The sequence below is a fragment of the Amphiprion ocellaris genome, chromosome 7, assembly GCF_022539595.1.
Source record: "Amphiprion ocellaris isolate individual 3 ecotype Okinawa chromosome 7, ASM2253959v1, whole genome shotgun sequence".
Taxonomy (NCBI): Eukaryota; Metazoa; Chordata; class Actinopteri; family Pomacentridae; genus Amphiprion; species Amphiprion ocellaris.
In genome coordinates this window covers 34,890,521-34,910,366 of record NC_072772.1, presented here as the reverse complement: position 1 = coordinate 34,910,366, position 19,846 = coordinate 34,890,521, and the positions used below count along the sequence as shown (strand labels likewise).

Here is a 19,846-nt window from a genome sequence, read left to right as displayed (position 1 = left end):
TTGTACGTACAGACTGACTGTGGACAGCAGGGGGCGCCGCTGTTGTACAGATTTATTGATTATAGTGTTCTTTAGTTAATAACCAGTCAGTGCTGCTTCCTCTCTCATGAAAACTTGTCCTGTCAAATTAAAGGAACATGTTGCTGACAGTGTTTTCACGTGATTTTTAATCTTCTGTTTATTATTTCATTAGAGAAACTGGTGGAGCTGAACTGCAGACGCTGCTTCTATCAGGTAACCAGATTTTAGAACTACACAGTTTGATTTCTGTCACTCTTTTATTGAATAATCTGAACATTTTCCAAGTTTCAGCCCCTTGAAGTATATAGAAGTGGGTCCAGATTTTGCTCTTTTTAATTCACATTACTTTTTCCATCATTTCCGAGCCTCATAACTTCATTAGTACAGCAGAGAGACACGAAATTGAAAAGTGAAAAACACAAAACCGACCAGGTCAGTTTTACATCCATTCAGGTGTCACAATCTCAAGACTAAATCTGTTTGTTTTATTCCATTTTCTCTATAACCATCTTTGATACAATCAGATATACAGTTTAATGTCTATGATGTAGAGTCACAATCATTATTACCCTGGATGTGTTTCTGTATTCTGACACCAAACACTGAACATCATCACAAATACACCATCCCCACTGTGAAGCATGGTGGTGGCAGCATCATGACGTGAAGCATGGTGGTGATAGCATCATGATGTGAAGCATGGTGGTGATAGCATCATGATGTGAAGCATGGTGGTGGCAGCATCATGACGTGAAGCATGGTGGTGGTAGCATCATGACGTGAAGCATGGTGGTGATAGCATCATGATGTGAAGCACGGTGGTGGTAGCATCATGACGTGAAGCATGGTGGTGATAGCATCATGATGTGAAGCACGGTGGTGGTAGCATCATGACGTGAAGCACGGTGGTGATAGCATCATGATGTGAAGCACGGTGGTGGCAGCATCATGATGTGAAACGTGGTGGTAGCATCATGACGTGAAGCATGGTGGTGATAGCATCATGACGTGAAGCATGGTGGTGATAGCATCATGATGTGAAGCATGGTGGTGGCAGCATCATGATGTGAAGCATGGTGGTGGCAGCATCATGATGTGAAGCACGGTGGTGGCAGCATCATGATGTGAAGCACGGTGGTGATAGCATCATGATGTGAAGCATGGTGGTGATAGCATCATGATGTGAAGCATGGTGGTGGCAGCATCATGACGTGAAGCATGGTGGTGGTAGCATCATGACGTGAAGCATGGTGGTGATAGCATCGTGATGTGAAGCACGGTGGTGGTAGCATCATGACGTGAAGCATGGTGGTGATAGCATCGTGATGTGAAGCATGGTGGTGATAGCATCGTGATGTGAAGCACGGTGGTGGTAGCATCATGACATGAAGCATGGTGGTGATAGCATCATGATGTGAAGCATGGTGGTGATAGCATCATGATGTGAAGCATGGTGGTGGCAGCATCATGATGTGGGGATACTTCTCGACAGCAGGATCTGGAAGGCTTGTAAAGGTACGCTGCCAGTCAAAAGTTTGGAAGCACCTTCTCATTCAATGGTTTTTATTTAATTATCTTATACATTGTAGATTAATACTGAAGACATCAAAACTATAAAATAATAAATATGGAATTATGCTGTAAACAAAAAAGAGTTAATCTTCAGTATTAATCTACAATGTAGAAAAAATATTAATAAAAAGCATTGAATGAGAAGGTGTGTCCAAACTTTTGACTGGTGTGTACTTTGAGGGTCTGAAGCTCTAAAAATAGTAATTTATCTTCTTGGTAACATCTGACTGGAAAAACCATGAGTCAAAAAAGCTTAGAAAGCAGCTACAAGATCTTATTGCTGAAAATTTCACCTTTCTATCTGCTGCACTGATGAAGTTATGAAGGTTCACTTCCTGTATGTGCCATCCATCCACCCCAAACCTCCTCCTGCTGACTGATGCTGTTTAGAAATGTGGCGTTTTCATCTAAACATAGCTGTGAATCTTATTTAATAATACATGTAGTTAATTTCTGGGAGGCAGAGCTGACAGAACCTGAAGATTTTATGTTTGTCTGCTGTAAAGATGAAGTTACGAGGCTCAGAAATTATGGCAAAAGTCCATTAAAAAGCATAAAATTTAGACCCACCTCTATGTACTTCAAGGACCTGGAACTCTAGAAACATTCATTTATCTTCTTAGTAACAACTATGACTTGAAAAACCATGCTATGAGATCTTATTGTTGAAAATTTCATGATTCTATCTGCTGCACTGATGAAGTTATGAAGGTTTGCTTCCTTCATGTGCCGTCCATCCACCCCGACCTCCTCCTGCTGACTGATGCTGTTTAGAAATGATCACCTCTGTGTAGTTCAACGGTCTCTAACCCTGAAAATATTCATAGTATGGAGGTAAAACTGTGCATGGCTTCATTAATTAAACTGATGTTCTAGTAGATAAAACTAGGCTGATTCTGAGAAGGTCTGGTTTGAACTTTTTCGGATTTGTCAGGTTTTATTTGGGATGACTCAGCTGCAGATATTCAGAGTTTTTCCACTCAGGTATCGAGTTAGAAGCTGGATGCCAGAGACCTGGATGTTTTGTCGCTGCTCGGATCCTCCCTGCGGTTCGCTCTGAAAACACCCAGAGACTCGTGTTGCTTTTGTTCCATTGTTGAGCTCCGAGTGGAGGGAAACCCACCCTGCTGGGACGCCGACAGGATCATCGGATGACTCGCTGCCTGGAAGACTTTGGAAATCTCACACCGTCTCTCAGAGAAAGAGCGAGAGGAGATAAAAGATTCAGAGCTGCTGATAAACAGGAAAATGATCAGCAAGAACAAGGAGGACACAATCGCTGCGACACCTCAGGATGTTATTACAGCTTCCCTGGTAGAGTCCTGGAAATAACTCGGCTGTGAAATGAGATGAGGAACACCAGAAATTCCGTTGAAGAGAGTTTAATGAGCAGCTACACGATCAGACGTCATTAGAGGGACATTCAGCAGCTTAATGTAACTTCACACAACCTTTACAATCATCATGACAACAGCAGAAACCAACACGTCTGAGAGTCGCTACACAACACGAAAAACAACTAAAAACATGACTCAGAAACTTCCAGAGTTCAACACTAAAGGACTCCGTCATCGTTTCATTCTGTCCATTAGTGGTCGTTTTAGTCGCTTCTGTCTCTTTGGGTTCATTTTGTGTCAAATTCAGTTGTTTTTTGTGTTTACTTGTTTTTTTGGTCTCTTTATGGTTGTTGTTTTTTTGTCTTTGAGTTATTTTGCATCTCTGTGGTCAATTTGTTTGTCTTTGGGTTTGTTTTTTTTTTTTTAAATCTCTTTGTGGTCGTTTTGTGACTTTTTATGGTCATTTTATGTCTCTTTGTGGTCATTTTTGGTGTCTTTGAGACATTTTGCATCTCTTTGTGGTCATTTTGTGTCCCATTGAGTTCTTTGAGTGTCTTTTGAGTCGTTTTGTGTCTCTTTGTGGTTGTTTTTAGTCTGTTTGTGGTCATTTTGTGCTTAATTCAGTTGTTTTTGTGGTTGTTTTGTGTCTCTTTGTGGTTGTTTTTTTGTTTGTCTTTGAGTCATCTTGTGTCTCAATGGTCAATTAATGTCTCTTTGTTAGTGTTTTTAGTCTCTTTGTGGTTGTTTCATGACTTTTTCTAGTCATTTTATGTCTGTTTGTGGTCATTTTTGGTGTCTTTGCGTCATTTTGCATCTCTTTGTGGTCATTTTGTGTCCCACTGAGTTCTTTGATTGTCTTTTGAGTCATTTTGCATCCTTTTTGGTCACTTTCTGATCGTTTGGCATCTCCTTGTGGTCATTTTGCATATCTTTGTCAATGTTTTTAGTCTCTTTGTGGTCGTTTTGTGCCTTTTCATTGGCAGTTTGTGTCCCATTGAGTTCTTTCAGTGTTTTTTCAGTTATTTTGAAAAAACGTTGTGGTCGTTTTTTGTCCATTTGTGGTCATTTTGCATCTTTTTTGGTCACTTTCTGATTGTTTGCCGTTTCTTTGTGGTCATTTTATGAGTCTTTGTGGCCAGTTTGAATTATGTCCAAGTTGTTTGTATCTGCTTGTTGTCTAACTGTCCAGTCAGAAAGGTTCATGGGTTTTACTTGTGTGTCTTTAAACGTGTTTCTTCAGTTTCACCTGTTAAAGAGGGATGGAGGCATGTTTGAACGGCGACACTCAGACGTGACGGTTTCTGTTTCACATCATCAAAGTGGGATTAAAGTTGAGCAGAGCAAAGCCTCCAAACAGAACCAGCTTCAGGCACAAACACTTTGACTTCACAGGGTGTCGAATGACGCAGCTTTGTGTGTCTGAGCTTTTACTAAGCCTGTCGCACAAAACAGCAAATCTCAAACAGCTGAGGGCGTCTTCAGACCTGCAGATCGATTGCTCTGGTCTGGATCGGTGGATCTTTACTCAGAGTTCTGTCCCCTCAAAAGGACATTTTCTACTGCAGGAACTTAGCCGAACTGTTCTAGATGTTCCGACCCCAAACCGTCCCTGTAGAAACTCATTCAGGGAGGAAAACCTACCAACTCCAGTGTTCGTAGTTCTAAAGCAGCCCTGATGAACCGCTGTGCAGATCTTGACTTTGGTTAAACTTTTATCACTAAACAGATAAAATACTGTGAAAACTCTAAAGTCTGATGCCATTTTCTTGGAGCCAAATCAAGATATTTACTGTAAAAACTGAAAATGTGAACTTAACTAAACAAACAACCCTATTTAGAGTCATAATATTAAATTCATACTGATGCCCTGAGATGGGCCATTTTGACATTTTTGGAACATTTTTTAGATAAATTCAACATATTTTTAATTTGATAGACTGCAATTTGTCAAATATTGTTGCCTTTAAATAAATGTTCCCAACTTTTTTCTTCTTTACAAAAGACCAATTAGGAAATTAGAAATGTAATTAACTTATTGACTAAATTACAGTTTTAACACTGTGAAAATGCAGTAAAATACAACTTGTCTTTCCTAACATCAATGTAAAACACACCTATAGGTGAACTTCACAAATCTCTAGAACTGGAGCTATATGGTTTACCACCAACCAGAGCTCATTAAGCATCACAGAAGACTTTGTCATAATGCCCGGTTAGGAGCTAAACCCCCACAATGCCCTCTGGCTGCCAACAGCGAAGTCTGAGTGACCCTTCCTCTGGTCTAGTGTGTTTTGTCTCTCTATTTGTTTTTTGTGCTCTTAGAGTTCACATCACAGTCGAAGATGTTGGATTCTACACCGTAAACATCACCTCGGTCTGAGTTCCTGCAGTGGAAAGACGTCCTGAACAATCTGCTATAAACCCAAATATGAAAAAGGCTTCATACTTTGTTTGGCTCTTTGATTGTACTCGTCCACAACCCACAATTCAAAGCCCACAACTCATTAGGAGCATCTTTGTAGTCCGATGGAGTTGAGGTTGGATCACCTTCTTTGGGCTGAACCGAGACCAGCTGCTCTAAATGAACTGTAGACCAGACGAAACACGGATCTGAAAACACCCTCTAACACCACTTTAGGGTTGCCAGGGTTCTGTGGTTCCACGTGAAAGAACATTCTGTTGCTTTTAGGAAAAGGAACTTTTCTTGGTTTTGTGAACTCTCTAAAAACTAATTGAAGGGGACCTATTCCTACTTTGCATGACTGCAAGATAAAAAAAAACTAAACATACAATGCATCAAATTAACATTGTGTGTCATTTAAACTTAAACTTATGTGATTTGAAACTAACTTTTAAAGTAAAAATTTTCTTCACCTTGACCTTAGGATTTCAGGTCCCGTCAACTATCTGGGCGAGCTTGGACATTTTCAGACGGTTAAAACTACCTCATGGTACATGTCCACATGGTCCATTGTTTCAACATTTCCCATTCATTGTCAAAGTGCAGCCATGCAATGAATGTTAGCAGTGTTGTGTTTTGACAGTCGGCACATCCAGTTGGCACTCAGCACCTCTGGAAACTCCCCAAACACTTTTAAACTGTTTTTGATGTGAAATGAGATGGATTCAACAATTGTACAGCTTATTTTTCGCCTCAAATGTTTGCAGGAATTCATTTTGGCATTTCAAAGCCGCCATGTTGGTCCCACAAGTGAAGCATTTGTCCAATTAGGTGCAGTCCAATGTTTGTTGTAGGAGGGGCCAATTCACTTACCCTTTAAGCGTCTAAAATTGGGAAGTAGCAAAACTCTTCATGTTGAAAAAAACTCCTGTGAACACGTCACATAAGATCCCACATCCAAGCCTAAAGTAGGGGCTGAAGAAACTGTTCATTATCAGCCCAAGCATAAACCCGATTCTTTATGTTGGCAATCGTACATGTGTCATAAATTTGAGCAGTTTTCCTATTTCAAGAAGCATTTTAATCAATTAATGATTCATTTATAGTACAAATTAATCACACTGGACATTGGTCCTGAGCTGAAGTGTTGACCGGACCTCATTAAGCATCACAGAAGACTTTGTCATGGTGCCCGGTTTGTAGCTAAACCCACACAATGCTTTCTGCTTATCAACAGCAAAGTCTGAGTGATGCTTCCTCTGGTTGCTGGAGTATTAAATAGAAAGTGGCTCCACCTAGTGATACTGCAGCTAATCTATAATACTTTAGGAGTAAATTGTCCAGGAAAATGTTTTCAGCAGATACTAAACAATAAATGACACAGATCAGATCAGGGGCAAAAGAATTTGAACTTCCTTAGGTGATACTTTTAAATTCAGAGGAAAAGCTAGTTCCCTTAACTCAATCTGTTGGTTGAATATAGTTTCATTAGAAGTTGATTGAAACTGATTACATTTTTAAAAAAATGTAATTCTCATGTTGTTGTTTAGTCTTGATAGTCTTTGCTATGTCTTTTTTTCATGAAGGGCTTAGGATGCTTGGTGGTTTTATCTAATGTTTGCACTGTTTTTTGTTTTGTTTTTTTTTTAAATCATCTTGTTATATTGGTGTAAAATAACTTATCTGGCTCCTTCTAAAGGCAACCAATTTATTCGTCACTGAATCTAATTGGATGCTGTGGTGGTAGGTGAAGGAGTTGTGGTCCCTTTGTCACGCCAGTTGTATCCCATGTCGGGCACTGTGGGCATCGGCCCTCTGAGTAAGGCCATATCACACTGATCAGGGTGGAGCAAGTAGCCAGAGAAGGTGCTGCTGGCCTCGTAGCCAGCGTACATGCCGTTAGTGAGCAAATCTTTCACCTGGAGCCACACCATGTCACCTCTGGCCAGGTGAAGGATGACAGTATGCGATACAGTCCCTAACATGGATGTCCCTGTAGTTTTCACCACCGGATAATAGTTATGAAAGATGCCGACTTTCAGGATTCGGTCGTAAATGGTGAGGTGGTAGCTGAAGACGTAGGTGCCGTTGATGGGGGCGGTGTAGATACCGGTCATTTCGTTATAATGCCGCTGGTAGTTGTAGTGAACATAGGAGAAAACCACGGGGGTGTCAGGTGGGGGGAAGTTGGACGTCAGCGCTACAGAAAACGCAGACTGGATACCGGGCATGCAGGGACCAGGAGGACCCATCATCCCCATATCCCCCATGTTTCCCTTCTGACCTTTTTGGCCTGTTTGCCCTACAGGGCCCATCCCTCCCTGGACTCCCTTGGTTCCTTTGTCCCCTTTGTCCCCTTTCTGTCCATCTGCTCCATCTGTACAGTTACAGTCACCCTTGGGGCCCAAGTCTCCTTTCAGACCCATTGATCCAGGTGTACCAGGCGGACCCGTATCACCCATGTCTCCCTTCATACCTTTGTCACCCTCCATCCCTTTGGCACCTTTGAGACCTCTACCTGCTACAGGACCAGGCAGACCGGGTTCTCCTGGTGGACCCATGATGCCCTTACAGTCAGTTGGACAGACGCCATCATCTCCTTTAGGACCTGGGTCCCCCTGATGACCCTCAAAACCCTGCATACCCTTTTCACCTGCAGATCAACAGAAACCCAGTCAGGAGCTAGTCTTGAAGCCTTACGGGCCAAAGTACTTGGTAACTGCTACATCCCTCACCTTTGAAGCCTCGGTCTCCTTTTACTCCCGGTGGTCCCTGAATCCCAATGCCCCCCTTCTCCCCTTCGTCTCCTTTCTGTCCTGAAGTCCAACCAACCCGACACAGAGGAAACTGTTAGCAGTGGCAAAAACAGCAGGACCGCATGAACATACAACAGGATGCCAGTTACCTTTAGGTCCTGGTCTTCCCATGAAACCTGGAGGACCTCGGAACCCCGTCATTCCTCTTCTTCCAGGACTACCAGGGGCACCTGACAAGGGGACAGAGACTGGTTACCTTTAAATACATATGATGAATGTAGAAGTATGAGTGACTCTGCTGCTGGAAGGAGTGTGACAGAAATACTGTCTGTACCACCTCCCTACATTACTTGGTCCTGGTCAAGGAACACCTTATACTCCTGGTTAAGAGGATGAGCAGCATCCATAAGAATAGACTCTGCTTTTCTTTTAACTTGTGTATAAAAAAGTCATCCAGACTGTTAAAACACACTCCAGTTACTTTAGAGGCTACTTTTACTATCCTCCTGAGGGAGTTCTTGTCCTTGTTGCCAAGGTTACCATACCAGCATATGGTAGAAAACGAGATGATCGACTGGATGAAGGAACAGTAGAAGAGCTTCGTCAGGGTCCTATCAACCTGAAACTTGGCGAGCTTTCTCAGACAGAATAATTGTTGCTGACCTTTTTTAACCAGCATTTCTCAGTTTAAATCAAACTTGAGTTTGCTGTCAATTACAGTACCCCCAGATACTTATGATGAGGTAACGGTTCCACTGGCTCGCCATGGACCACACTACACTGAGGAGCTGGGGGTACCGTCTAAAATCGATGCAGACCTCCTTAGTTTTACAAACATTGATCAGAAGGAAAGCTCCTTTGCACCATAGTGTAAAATCATCAAGAACCTGCCCATGTCCGACTTCATCACCACCAACTTGGTTCTGGATCAAGACCTTCTCTCTACAGTTCTGCCTTGGTGAAGTACCCTTCTCACTACCCTGGTCCTAGATAAGGACTGTGTCGCTGCACATTGTGGTCTTTGATCAGTACTACCTCACTTTATGACTTTGTCCTAGATAAGGATCATCTCACTACATGTCCTGGTCCTGGACCAGCACCTCCTCACTACACATCTCCCATCCTGTTTTTTGCTAGTTCAGGTTTTAAATCTTTCTATGTGAAGACATAAAACTGTTCTGTAAAATCCTAAGAGGTTTGGGGGGTAAATCCAACCTGCATGAAGGACCCCTGAGCCCCTCTTATGGACGCTGATTACTAGATTAAAAACTTATTTTTAATTTATTGTGACGATCTAACGATGTTCTGGGTTTACAGTTGCTGGACTCGTGGTCTCACCTGGCAGGCCTCGGTCCCCACGGTCCCCTTTGGGCCCCTTGTTGTTCTGGCAGTGTGTGCAGAGGCAGTACCAGGGCATCTCTTCAGGGGGCATGCCGGACTCCTTCAGCCCCTCACAGTCAAGGAGGTTGGTGGGCGGGTAGGGTCCGGGGAGAGGAAGCGTGGAATTCGGCTCCATCCAGGTAGTCGGAGAAATAATCTCTTCCATCGCCGTGACGACGGTGAGGTATGCCAACGCCAAGAGGACGTGAAGAAGAAAGGTCGGCATGGTCTGCAGAAAGACATAAAATTTCTTTAGCAATTTATTGTTATTTTTGCAGATAATCGAGTAAAATCAAATAAAGAAGCTTTAATTTAACCATAAAAATGTAAATTACACCAACATTATATTTTTCCAAATAGGAATTTACACCATTTGACTGGAAAATGACACAGTTTTCACCATAATTAAATCCCCCAAAATATTGTTTGACAGATATTTGCACATTATTGACAGTTTTGTCCTGTTTTGTTGACAGTCAGCGTATGAATAAATACATTTTGTTGTGTGATTTTACTATACACAATCTGTGACTAAACAAAATAAGGGAAATCTGTAAAATAACAGGTTTGGATGAGGATTAAAAATTGACAAGTCATTTTTTTAAACTGTAATTTTACAGATTTATCCTGTTTTGTCAAATTAAAAAGTTACAAATCATTTTTAAAAAAATATTAATCTGCACATTGATGGAGAAAAAATGGACCAAAACCAAAAATAACATCAAATATCTGTAGTTTTTAAAAAGTAATTTGTTCCTTTATATGTTTTAATGTGATGATAAAATTACACCATTTACTGTATTTAAATCAGAAATAAAACATAATTATTTTTTTTACAGAAATCTGCTAAAACTCCTGTTTATTCATTTCTTAAACTTATTTTTTCTATCATCCTTACTGTCAGATTTATTCCCAGCTGGGTTTTTTATATTGTGTTGTTTTTTTAATTAATACTTTTGTCACAAGGAATTAATAAAATAGCAGTTGAAAAAATACTAACAATATTTAATTATTAATAATATGAATAATTAATAATATTAATGCATACATAAATGTAGTGTTTTATATATATTTAAATAGATATAATTATGGGGCTTTATATTTATATATATATATGAATATAAAGCCCCATAATTAATAACACTGCAGTGGTACACTTTATTTTGTTTTATCGTCAAGTAAGGGGTTTTTATTATTATTATTATTATTATTATTATTATTATTATTATTATTATTATTATTATTATTATTATTATTATTATTATTATTATTATTATTATTATTGTTAAGTTTTGGAGGGTTAATATTTAAATTTTTCTTCAAAAAATAATAATTAATTTTAAGCTTTTATTTGGAGCAACAGTCTGATTCTTAATATACGTGGAAAGCATTTGTTGTTTTAAACGTGTTTAGAATTTACTAATTCAGAGAGAAACTGTTGACAAAAGACGTTCATTTAAAGTCTTAAAATATGAATAAACTATTTATTTAAACAGTTTGATCCGTGGTTTAACACCTGTAGTACAAACAACACAGTAATATATTTATAAATTGTGTAAAACTTAATTAGCTTAATTATATTTTATGTTTGTATAATGATAATATTAAACTAAGTGTTAGAAGGTGCTTTACAGAACAGAACAATAATAAAACATTAGAAACTGATTCATCAGTGGCTTTTAAAAACAATCTAAAACATGAATCTAACATTTTCTATAAAATAAATTTTAAAAAATGATGTTTAACATCTTACAAACATGTTCCAGCTGTGTTTTTGTTATTCAGCCTTCGTACGTTGCTTTATTTTATCATTAATAACAATAATTTATTCATTAATCTGATATTTATCACAGTTTACGTTAATCTGAAGATGGTTTTAAATCAAACTCACCAATTTGTTACGTCTCTGCAGTTTCTCCTACAGCTGAGCTCAGCTGTCATGCAGCCTAATAAAACACCTGGACCCGCCCACCAGAGGTCCCGCCCCATCAGGTGTGTCAGAGTGTGTGTGTTGAGTAAGAAGTAGACCTGTGTTTTGTGTTTTTGTGTCCTTGTTCCAACAGGAAGGTGTCACGTCTCAGTGAACGCACACATTTTCCACATCATGAATCTTTTACAGTCATCTTTTAAGGGTTACATGTAACGTGTGACCCAGAAAACACCGACTGACCACCAACATTTATGCAACATTTACAGTCACACAACATCTCTACCTGAAAGAATGAAAGAAAGAAACAGGCCATCGAGTCTCAGAGGGGCTTTTCATGGAAGATTCCATCAGTTTCTATGAGGTTCTGGAATTCTTTTCAGCTGCTCTTTGCTGTTGGGGTTGTGTTGCTCGACCTTTCTCTTGAAAATACCCCAAAGTTGTTCTATCGGATTCAAGTCAGGCCGCATATGAACAAGGCATAGGAAAAAGTAGTAAAAACGTGTCCAGACAGTTTGTGGATTCAAGTTACAGGAGACAACAGAAGTGAGAACATCTTTGTCCAGGTCTTTGTTCTTCTGTGATGTTGTTCTTTGACCGGTTCTCCTGCTGGAATATTCCTCTTCTTAAACCTCCTGCAGGCTGGGAATCTTCTAATCAGCCAGTATTTTGGTTTATCCAGACATTCATTGATTAATATCATCTCGCCAACATCTATGTTCTTCACTGCCAGGACTGTGCATCCACTGGTCGTCCTGGTCTGGTTCACACCAAACATTCAGGACTCCATCTGAAACAAATTGATCATCTGATCAAAGAATGTTCTTCCAACATTCATGAATTGTTTTTTTTTTTGTTCTTTTACAAAATTTCACCTAAAAATTTTGCATTAAAGAGCAAACAAGTTTTTTTCTTGCCCACTGAACATAAAGGTTGATGTTATGAAGATGTTTTCTGAAACTCTGAAACTCTGATTTCCATTGATAACTCCTGTACCAAGTCTGAAGCAGCTGCTTTCCACATCTACATGCTGAAAGTAGTTTACTGTCTGTGGAGTCGTTTTAGCAGGACGACCACCGCAGCCATGATTACTGGAACTACGACTCCTTCTGCACCTCGTGTCTGTGTAGTTTCTCATTCATCCAGGACATAATCTTTCGCCATTTTACAATCGGGTCCTTTCAAAACTCCCCAAAAGAGCTACTCAGCAGAATGACTCAGGTGAGGTGGCTCATGCTAATGACCACCATTAGCGTACGAGGGCTCGGTGAAACTTGCATTTCAACGAACTCCTTTGTGTCACTCCCTGGCTCCCAACGACCATCGTTGAGGAGCCAGGTGGGCCTTGGCAATGTTCATCGGGATGTGAATAACACTGACCACACCTCACAGAGGTTATAAGCTGAGGCAACATCAACCACCACCAGAACTGAAGAAGCCTCTTGGATGAGAGGTGAAACGTCTTCAAGGAACCTTCTTAAAGTCCAGTTGGATTGATTTAAACAACCTTGGACTTCTGTACCTCCTGATTACTGCTGACGCTGTGATTCACTGAGTTTTAGTTGATCTTCCTGGATTCTTTTCCATGTTCGTGAGGTCTAACTATCACATTTTCAGTCTCCTGTCAGCTCTTGTCCATGTGGAGCCATGATGTAGACATAGATAGACACGGCTTATTGGTCTACAACTGACAAAATTCAGAAGAAACATTCTGAGATCTCAGGTCTCAACAACATCCTCAAACGTCTTCAGATATGTTGAAAATTCATGATAACCCCACTGTGACTGTAGTGACTCCAGATGTTTCATCTTTTTGGGGGGTAAAACTTCAACTTGCAGCTGGAAGTTTCCATGATTTTTGGGATCCTGAAAGCGAAGCGTCAGAATGTGGGAGTATCACCTGCTCAAGTGGCCTACATGACTACAGCCTCCACCGCTGACCTACATGGATGTCCCATCCTGATTCCCAGGATGTGGCTCTAATAAAAGTGACACTATGGAGCGTTTTTGTCTGAGAGGGATCCGGTGACGAGCTTCAGTCCATCATCCATACAGGCAGGGATTAGCGTTACACCAGAGCATTATGAGTTTGGCCTCTGAAGTCCTAATCAGGTCAGCTCACATTAACAGCTCCTCTGGGTGGGAACAAAGCCAGCTGGATCCTCCTCAGCACTCCATCACTTTCACAGTGTCCGTTTACCGCTGCTCCATCTACTGTACTGTAATACTGTAATACTCAGAGCCTCCGTCATGATAACTATCTGGAAGATCTGCTGCGTCTAACTGGGACAAACAAGCAGCATCCAGTTTACAGTAAAAGGAAAAACTGAAGCAAATCAAACAGTCTTGATAACTTTGATTCGTCACAAAGACACAACGTTTTGTTACAATAAGTAAAACCATTATTCCTCAGTTAAACAGCAGAGTATTTTTTCTTATGGACATTCAAATACAAAACATCTATCTGTCTGTCTGTCTGTCTGTCTGTCTGTCTGTCTGTCTGTCTGTCTGTCTGTCTGTCTGTCTGTCTGTCTGTCTGTCTGTCTGTCTATCTATCTATCTATCTATCTATCTATCTATCTATCTATCTATCTATCTATCTGTCTACATCATGGCTCCAAATGGAAAAGAATCTGATTGTTAGACCTCACAAACATGGAAAAGAATCCAGGAAGATCAACTAAAACTCAGTGAATCACAGTGTCAGCAGTAATCAGGAAGTACAGGAGTCGTAGTTCCACTAATCATGGATGCAGTGGTCGTCCTGCTAAAATGACTCCACAGAGAGTGAACTACTTTCATTATCTAGCTGTTAAAACAGACGGCAGCTGCTTCAGACTTGGTACAGGAGTTATCAATGGAAATCAGAGTTTGTGTGAAGCTCAGACACTTCAGAACATCAACCTTTACGGACGGAGGACAAGAAAAAACACTTCAGAACTAAACTCCCAGATGGAACTTTGTTAAAGATCATAAAAAGAAGCCTGATGAATATTTGGAGAACACTCTTTAGTCAGATAAATTAGTTGGGTTCAGATGGAGTCCAGCATGTTAGAACCAGACCAGGGGTCCGTTTCACGAAGCAGGTTCAACAAACTCTTTTTAGTTTAACCCTGAACTCTGAGTTGATCTACTCTGAGATAGAAAACTCTGAGTTTCTGGTTTCACAACGGCTCATTTGAGTTGGTTTAATCAACTCGGAGTAGTTTCACCCGGAGTTAAGCGCGTGCACCACAACTCTGAAAAGCCAGTATCAATGGAGCGCCGATTCGAAGAGTCACCATGGCAACGGGGAAGCGGAGGGCTACACCGTTTGAATTGGAAATCTTAATGCGCTTATATAGCGAGTTTGAACACATTTTTAGAAAGAAGTGCAGCACCTGCAGCTGCAAAAGAGAGGAAGACGGTGTGGGAGAACATTGCTGCCTGGGTCAATGTGTAAGTTTAAATCACAATAATATTACAGGAAAACTGTTTGAATAGTAGATTATTAAGTTATTTCATTTAGGTGCAATCCTGCAGGGGAGAAGCACATGTGGCAGAAGCTGAAGATGAAATATAAATACATTTTTAAAACTGGTAAGAAGTCGGCATAATCTCATGGAGCTACCTCATTTTGATCATGTTTTACATTGTAAAGTAGCCTAAATATTAAGTGGCTGTTTGACTGTGCAGTGGTTTTATCCCACACACAGCCTAAATGTCTGCATCCATATCATGTTCTGTTAAATAATTAACCCTATTTAAACTGACAGACTTCTACTCAGCCAACTATATATATATATATATATATATATATATATATAAATATATATATATATATATATATATATATATATATATATATATATATATATATATATATATATATATAAATAAAACAAACATGGCAACACAAAAATTCATCCGGCATATTCCAAAAATGGATTCTGCATACCCAAATCCTTCAGGAACAGTCATTGGAACATTGCTGAAGAGAAATGCCTTACATTTTTAAAGTAAGGCCTTTTCTGGGAAATGGAACCAGTCAATAATAATAATAATAATAATAATAATAATAATAATAATAATAATAATAATAATAATAATAATAATAATAATAATAATAATAATAATAATAGCCTGTGATGTCACAGCTCCACCAGCAGAGGGCCCTCCACGCCTCTCTCATCCCGCCGCTGCGCTGTCCGGGCTCCGCCGCTGGGGGGCGCTGCCCGGCCGGGCTGCTCCTCCTCGGGGTCTAATGGCAGGATGGCGGAGGCAGGGGGACCGGAGTCCGCCGCGGCCCGGTGCCTGGACGAGTCATCGGACAGCGAGCCGGAGCAGGAGCCCGGAACCCCGCAGAAACTCATCCGAAAGGTGTCCACGTCGGGCCAGATCCGCAGCAAGGTGATGGGGGCCGATCTCCGGCGGGTTCAAGGGGAAAGAGTCGGTGGTCAGCGGCTGTTTCCATGAAGCGGGGGCGGGCCGAGTACGGCCCCGAGGTGCACCGCTGTTTTCGGGCTACACACCGGCACACGGAGCTCCCTTTTAAAACCTGATTGTTTAACGGTTCCCTCGTTAATGAGCAGTGAAATACGGGGTTTAATAGTTAAAATAGAGATTTTATGAACATTCAGAAGCCGCTCTGTTATCCGGCTCACACCAGACTCTGTGGTATTTATCTCCGTTTTTAACATTCCTTCTTTTACGGCCGCTTTGACACTTTCACCCACTGCCCCGACCTCCGCTACCCGCCTGGGGCGGTGGTATCAGACGGTGCACAGCGGTGAAGAAAAATGAGATTAAGTTTAAACCAGAGGTTCTTGGTGGATGTTAATTATGCCGAATTGAAGACAGAGTGTGTTTGCACCTTGGACCTCTTTATTATTTGTTTTTATTGAGCGGATCTCTTGTAATATTAATGTTAGTTTAAATTTACCGGATTTTTAAATGGAGTTTGGACGCAGTGCTAGTGGAGGCGGCGTTAACGAGCAGTACACGGCGTTTAAAGAAAGGGGGCATTTAATGTAAATCTGAGCTGCTCGGTGGGTGTTAAAGACGCCGAACTGAAGACTGGAAGTGTTCGCACCTTTAAACAGTTTAAACTTAATTTAAACTGTTAGCGTCTTTTCTAAAAAGTAATGTTAAGATTTAATTAGGTGAAATTTGTAAAGGAGTTTGGTCACAGAGCTTCTTCTTTCGACAGAAAACGGGACATTTTGAGGTGAGGGCCACAGCTGTTACACTAACAATCGGTAAACGACTTAACGAGGAAATATTATTATCAAATACTTAATGTTAGTCGATGTCAAAAACATTGAAGTGGTAAATAATTGAGTTTAAATTATCTATTTTTAGCCTTATGCCTCGCCTCTAGCTAACTTAATTAAATCAGAATCCGGATCAAACTCGAATTTTAGCTACATTTGGGGAGAAAAGGTGTCATAAATGCAGTTAAAATACGTAAATATAAGAGAGAAACGTTATAAATGTCGTTTCTTTGCGCCGTTTGCACACTTCCACCGGCAGTTGACGGCTAAGCTAAACATGCTAACTCCTGCTAGCTGGAGGGTCGTAGGCCCGATGGGAAGCCCCGCAGTCTCCCACCGCAGCCCCTCGCCAGCTGTGCGCCGCACACCGGGGTGATGGCTGACTCCAGGTCGAGGGGAGAGAGCGGTGGAGCCGGTTAAAGGCTTCGGCACCGTGAGACATAACGGTCCTCCGCAGCGGTTCACAGCTGTTTGTCCGCTTCTAAAGCTGCTTTAGGCGGCGGTTTGAGCAGGACTGCGGCTCATCTGTGAAACTGACGTGTGTTCATTGATTAATAATCGACAACGCTGATTGATTATTGATTATTTACAGCTGTGGTTACATGTTAAAGTTTATTTTCGGAGTTTACTGTGCTGCTGCCTTCAAGGACACATTAGAAGCTCGGAAAGAAATGCATCAGAAATTATTTTGGATAACTGGACGATTATTTTCTTAATTTTTAATTAAAAATACAAATTTCCAGCATTTAATATGGTGATGTTATGATGATTTATTTATATATTCTGGCCATAAAGAATCTGTGTAACCAAACTATATAAGGAGCAGTTTTCACTATTTTCTGTCCAAAAAAATCAATGAATTAAGAATAAATTAGTTGTAAAATAACAGTTCCCCTTGACAAAATATATTATCCTCAATCTCTCGTTAAAATGGATATTTTTCTTCCTCCTTTTGTGGGACATAAGTTCTATTTATTCCAATGTATTCCATTTCTCTTGTTGTAATGATTTAATTCTAATTACTTCCACTGTCTAAAGTAAGCAATTACTTGTTTGGCTGATAAAATGTCGGAAAATAGTGGAATTAAAATGAATAAAAACAGATTTTTCTCAAGAATTTTGGGCTTTTTCTCAAGAATTTGGGGCTTTTTAATAGTACATTTTCAAACATTTAATATTTATTTAGGTATTGTGTAAGTATTAGATGTTTAATAAATAAAATAGTTGCTCAGTCTATAAAATCTCAGAAAATAGTGTGAAATATTGGCGAAATTCAAGTTTACTGTCATAGAAAAGTTTTTTAAAAAATTAAATATTCACATTTAAGAAGCTCCAATCAGAGAATTTAGACTTTGTTTTTTAAAAATTCCTCAAACTGATTAATTAATTATATTTTTCTTAACATATTCTATACTTTTGATAAATTGCTAAATTTTTTGACAGTTTTTTAATTTTATTAAGTGCTCAGACATTTTGTTAATTTTTTTTTTTTAAATAAAATAGTCATTTTATTCACATTTCCAGCATTTTATTAACGGATTTTGTGATATTAATAGACTAATCTAATAGTTGACCACTAATTGATTAATTGTTGCAGCTCTACTCATAAAAATGACAACATTTGTGAATAAACAACTTTATTTTCTTGTGTGGCTGATTGTTGAACCCACAATAACCTCTAAATCTTTAAAAAGTGAACAGAAATAATTACTTGTTGCAAAATGAAACACATTCAGGACCCTAAGATGGAATAAATTGGGTGTTAATTAACAGCTGATCTTTTAGTTTCCTACGGCACCCTGAAGGCAGCAGCTGGGCTCGTGTTGTTGATGCGGATGCTGTGGTTTCCTACGCCCCCTGAAGGCAGCTGAAGTCCGGGAAGTTTGGCTGGAGTCTGGGTTTCTATTTAAAGCTGCTGTTTTCAGAGTCTGAGACAAGAACACCAGGAATGAGTCATGTGGGAAATAACGAAGTATTTCTGCCGGCCGGAGTCGCTCAGACGCAGAGACACGAGTTTAATCCGTCCCTGAATCGCAGATAAATGGTTTATTATTTCTGTTGAAGCACATTTAGAGCTGCTTTCTGTCTCCTAACGCTGAGTTTTTTTTTATTATTAACTGCAGCTATTTGAGTTCAGCTGCTGGAAAAATAAAAAATAGATTCAATTACGGCAATTTAATGGTTTCTGTGCTTCAGTTTGCCTGAAAGAACATTTCAGAAATCCACAATTCCTTCATTCCTCCAGGACACTTTTACTATTTATGTGTTTCTTATATATCAGGGGTGTCTAATATGCGGCCCGCGGGCCAAAAGCGGCCCTCCAGAGGGTCCAATTCGGCCCGACTTTGTAAAAATTCCAGAGAAGACATAAACTGTAAATTGTAAATTAGTAAAACTATAAATTTAAAATAATTTCTAGACCATGACAAGTTGTTTCAAACATAAAGTAAAATACTAGATTGTTCTTTTGTCGTTTTGTGTCATTTTTGTAAGATTCTGTCTTGTTTTTGTTTTTTTGTCTTTTTTTTGTCTGACTTTTGTCATTTCTCGTGTTTTTCTCGTTTTGTCTTTCCTTTTTGTCTCGCTTGTGTTTTTGTCAGTTTTTGTGTTGTTTTGTTACTTTTTGTCATTTTTAGCTTTTTGGCATTTTCGTTTGTGTCCATTTTTTTGTCGCTTTGGAACTTTTTTGTCAAATTTTTGTCTTTTTTTTCTTTGTTTCGTGTCGTATATCTGATTTTTGTCGGTTTGTAACTTTTTTGTCTAATTTTTGTTTTGTTTCCTGTCGTTTGTCTCATTTTTTTTCCATTTTGTGTCTGGTTTTTGTAACATTTTGTTGTTTTTGTTGTTTTTGTTGTTTTTTTTGTCTTTTTTGTCTGACTTTTGTCATTTCTCCCATGTGTTTGTCATTTTGTTTCCGTTTTGTCTCGCTTGTTTATTTGTCATTTTGTCTCATTTTTGTCACGTTTTCTCTTGTTTTTGTCTATTTAGTCGTTTGTTTCTCGTTTTTGGCATTTTGTGTTTCCTTTTTGTCTCGCTTGTGTTTTTGTCTGTTTTTGTGTTGTTTTGTTGCTTTTTTTGTCATTTTTAGCTTTTTGCCATTTTCCTTTGTGTCCATTTTTTGTCGCTTTGTAACTTTTTTTTGTCAAATGATTTTGTCTCTTTTTTGTTTTGTTTCGTGTCGTTTGTCTGATTTATTTTTC

At 39.6% G+C, this 19,846-nt stretch overlaps 2 protein-coding genes across 3 annotated transcripts in view; one reads left to right on the top strand and one right to left on the bottom strand.

Annotated features, from left to right (window-relative positions):
- Window positions 1–2,959: 2,959 nt before the first annotated feature.
- Window positions 2,960–12,373, bottom strand: LOC111583322 (inner ear-specific collagen). Of its 2 annotated transcripts, none has more exons than XM_035958191.2 (5): window positions 11,681–12,373; window positions 9,426–9,696; window positions 8,237–8,317; window positions 8,067–8,147; window positions 2,960–7,984 (listed from the first exon to the last, which is right to left on the bottom strand). In XM_035958191.2, the coding sequence occupies exons 1-5, from the start codon at window positions 11,708–11,710 to the stop codon at window positions 7,056–7,058; spliced, it is 1,392 nt and encodes a 463-aa protein (XP_035814084.1). In that variant the 5' UTR covers window positions 11,711–12,373; the 3' UTR covers window positions 2,960–7,055. The 2 variants fall into 2 exon arrangements, with proteins under 2 accessions (XP_035814084.1, XP_023148118.1); XM_023292350.3 differs by lacking the exon at window positions 11,681–12,373 and adding an exon at window positions 11,359–11,633.
- Window positions 12,374–15,622: 3,249 nt separating this feature from the next.
- LOC111583319 (diacylglycerol kinase delta) overlaps window positions 15,623–19,846 on the top strand; it is a 43,938-nt gene continuing 39,714 nt past the window's right edge. Inside the window, exon 1 of the mRNA XM_023292345.3 lies at window positions 15,623–15,783. Coding sequence (XP_023148113.2) covers window positions 15,646–15,783 — 138 coding nt within the window. The 5' untranslated portion in view covers window positions 15,623–15,645. The remainder of the gene's footprint in view (window positions 15,784–19,846) is intronic.

Bases quoted from the DNA above. Each gene is read 5' to 3' on its own strand.
- LOC111583322 (XM_035958191.2), bottom strand. From the start codon at position 11,710: ATGGCCTGTTTCTTTCTTTCATTCTTTCAG. The intron at 9,697-11,680 runs GTAGAGATGTTG...GTCTTTCTGCAG, and splicing joins TCTTTCTTTCATTCTTTCAG to ACCATGCCGACCTTTCTTCT. The intron at 8,318-9,425 runs GTGAGACCACGA...TCCCCTTGTCAG, and splicing joins TGGGGACCGAGGCCTGCCAG to GTGCCCCTGGTAGTCCTGGA.